General features: G+C 38.4%; 1 protein-coding gene across 1 annotated transcript; it reads left to right on the top strand.

Annotated features, from left to right (window-relative positions):
• Positions 1 to 1,060: 1,060 nt before the first annotated feature.
• LOC111365958 (zeatin O-glucosyltransferase-like) lies at positions 1,061 to 2,666 on the top strand. The gene has a single exon (XM_022986540.1). The coding sequence runs from the start codon at positions 1,090 to 1,092 to the stop codon at positions 2,494 to 2,496; it is 1,407 nt and encodes a 468-aa protein (XP_022842308.1). The 5' UTR covers positions 1,061 to 1,089; the 3' UTR covers positions 2,497 to 2,666.
• The last annotated feature ends 237 nt before the right edge of the window (positions 2,667 to 2,903 follow it).

Genomic DNA, 2,903 nt, shown 5'->3' with positions numbered 1-2,903 from the left:
TAAGGTTGATAAGGGACTGGATGTGGTAGGCCCCCTGAAATTTTTAAGTGTTATAAAGGTGCTTTGAGAAATTCGCACAATGTATAAGGTCGTTCGAATATTTTCCTCCTATATAAAGTGTATTAGGACGGCCCTCCATTAAGTATATTATTGTAAAGAGAAAATTGAGAGAGCATCTGAGTCATTAACACCGTGTAATTGTCTTCTTCCATAGAGGGAATTTCGGCAATGATACCTAGTGCATAGCTCTCTTGAGTGACGCACTCTATTTCGTGTTTTATTATTGCTTTTGTTTTCCCGTTTTGTGTTATTAATTGATCTTGATAATATGCATTGTTCCTATAATCCATATCAACTGGTATCAAAGCTTTTGGTTCAAGTGAGAGCAATGGCAAGAGAAGATAGAGCTATACATGGAATTGGCAAGATATTTTGTCCTAATTCTCATGGCCTCATTACCAAACAGTTGGGAGCCCATGAGAGCTGCAATTAGCAATTCAACCTTAAGTGCGAAATTGAAGTTTAACAATATCGATTCAATTGAAATGCATGATAATCGACATGATTATATATTGCAGTAGATATCCTATATCGCATGAATAACAAGCATTGCTGCTAAACATGATTACTTTATCGAAACATAAAGGAAAATTTTGACACATAAAACTAAACACCATTACACGACGAAATAATAAACAAGATTTTAACATGTTTTTTTATAGTGTCTCTCAGTCGAGTGCACTAAACATACCGAAAACGTCATCCAAAATGTTTGTTTATTACCCAATCAAATTATTGTCCAATCACTTATCCAAATTCTGGACAATTGGCCGGCCAGTGTTCCCTTTGTCACTATTTTTCTATGCCTATTACTATATTGTAATATTATGCTATCTTGTTCATTCTAGAAACACATTTTCCAATTCCATATTTTCCTTAACGTTGTAGATGGAGTGACATCAGATTGAAATAAGGACAAAATGCACCGATCACATTTGATTGAAAATCGAAATATCAGTTAAAATTCAAAATTGTCGGCTGAAGAAAAGTATTATTAAAATCCCAGTCATTGACTTGAACTCACTACCAATGGCTATCTGCAACAATCATCCAAACTACGAGCTTCCAATAATGGAAGAAAAAGCTCAAGTAGCTGTAATGATGGTGCCATTTCCTGCTCAAGGTCACCTCAATCAGCTTCTGCAACTCTCCTGCTTAATATCCTCATATAAGATTCCGGTTTACTTCGTCGGCTCCACCACCCACAACCACCAAGCCAAGCTCCGCGTTAACGGATTAAACCCTCAAGATGTAGATAAGATCCGTTTTCATGATCTTCCTACGCCACCCTTTGTCTCTCCTTCTCCAAATCCAAACTCGACTAATAAATTCCCTGCACATATGCAACCAGCGTGGAATGCCTCAATGAACCTGCGCCAATCGGTTTTTGAGTACTTACGAGATATATCCTCTACGGTGAGAAGAATTATCGTAGTTCACGACTCTCTTATGGGCTACGTAGTTCAGGATATTGCAACAATTCCGAATGCAGAATCCTATGTATTTAACTGCACCTCAACGTTCACACAGGTCTCATATGTATGGGAAGGGATTGGTAAACCGTTCCCAGCAGAACTACCAAAAGAGTTGCCCTCTTGGGAAGGATGTTCAACCGATGAACTTAAAGAATTTGCAGTTTCGCAGATTAAACATTTGGATATCAGAGCTGGAGATATATACAATACCAGTAGAATTATAGAAGGAACTTATGTTGATCTATTGGCAAGGGAAGAGATTGTTGGGAGCCGGAAGGCATGGGCAGTTGGACCAATTCTTCCGTTGAAGTTATACTCGAATAGCCAGCATAAGTGTTTAGAATGGCTTGACAAAAAAGATCCAAAATCTGTTATCTACATATCTTTTGGGACGACAGTTTCAATGTCAGATGAAGAAATCAACGAGCTTGCGCTGGGGTTAGAACAGAGCAAACAGAATTTTCTTTGGGTTCTGAGAGATGCAGATAAAGGAGATGTGCTCGAAGGAGAAGTTAGACGAGCTGAGTTACCTGACGGGTTCGAGGAGAGAACACGAGGAGTGGGAATGGTGGTGAGAGATTGGGCACCACAACCAGAAATTCTGGCTCATCCATCTACTGGTGGATTTATGAGTCATTGTGGATGGAATTCTTGCATAGAAAGTATTACAATGGGAGTGCCAATAGCAGCCTGGCCAATGCACTCCGATCAGCCAAGAAACGCCATGTTCATGACAGATATGTTGAAGATCGGTATTCTTGTAAGGGAATGGACACAGCACGGGGAACTAGTGAAAGCATCGATGATTGAGAACGTTGTGAGAAGACTGATGGCGTCAGACGAAGGAATTGAGATAAGGAAGAAGGCAGAAGAAGTTGCTGCTGCTGTTAGGATGTCAACTGATGCAGGTGGTGTGTCTCGAAAGGAATTGGATTCATTCATTGCCCATATCACTAGATAGAGCAATTTTCACTGTAACATGGTGTCCTAGTATATTGCTGCAGGTTTTGATTTTGTTTTCCTGTTACACAATTTGTTGGAAGAAGCAATTTGCAGAAAACATATGTGAAAGTTAAAAAAAAATAAAAAATAAAAAAAATAATAATAATGGTGCTTGACTGTATTCATAAATCTGTATTATATGTTTCTTTTGGAAACAACTTCAATATCAGATTAAGAAGTTGGGTAGATTCATTGGGGCTAGAAAAATGCAAGAAAAAGTTCATTTGGGTTGAGAGTTTAGAAAAATAGTATTGCCACAAGGGTTTAAAGAAAGAGTGGATTGTGTCACGGATTAAGCCATTAACATAGCTCGAGAGTATTAATAAAAAGAAATTTCAAGAATTTCTCACACCTCATACCAAAAGC

Source organism: Olea europaea, chromosome 17, assembly GCF_002742605.1.
Source record: "Olea europaea var. sylvestris chromosome 17, O_europaea_v1, whole genome shotgun sequence".
Lineage (NCBI taxonomy): Eukaryota > Viridiplantae > Streptophyta > Magnoliopsida > Lamiales > Oleaceae > Olea > Olea europaea.
This window is presented reverse-complemented; position numbering and strand designations above follow the sequence as displayed.

Bases quoted from the DNA above. Each gene is read 5' to 3' on its own strand.
- LOC111365958 (XM_022986540.1), top strand. From the start codon at position 1,090: ATGGCTATCTGCAACAATCATCCAAACTACGAGCTTCCAATAATGGAA.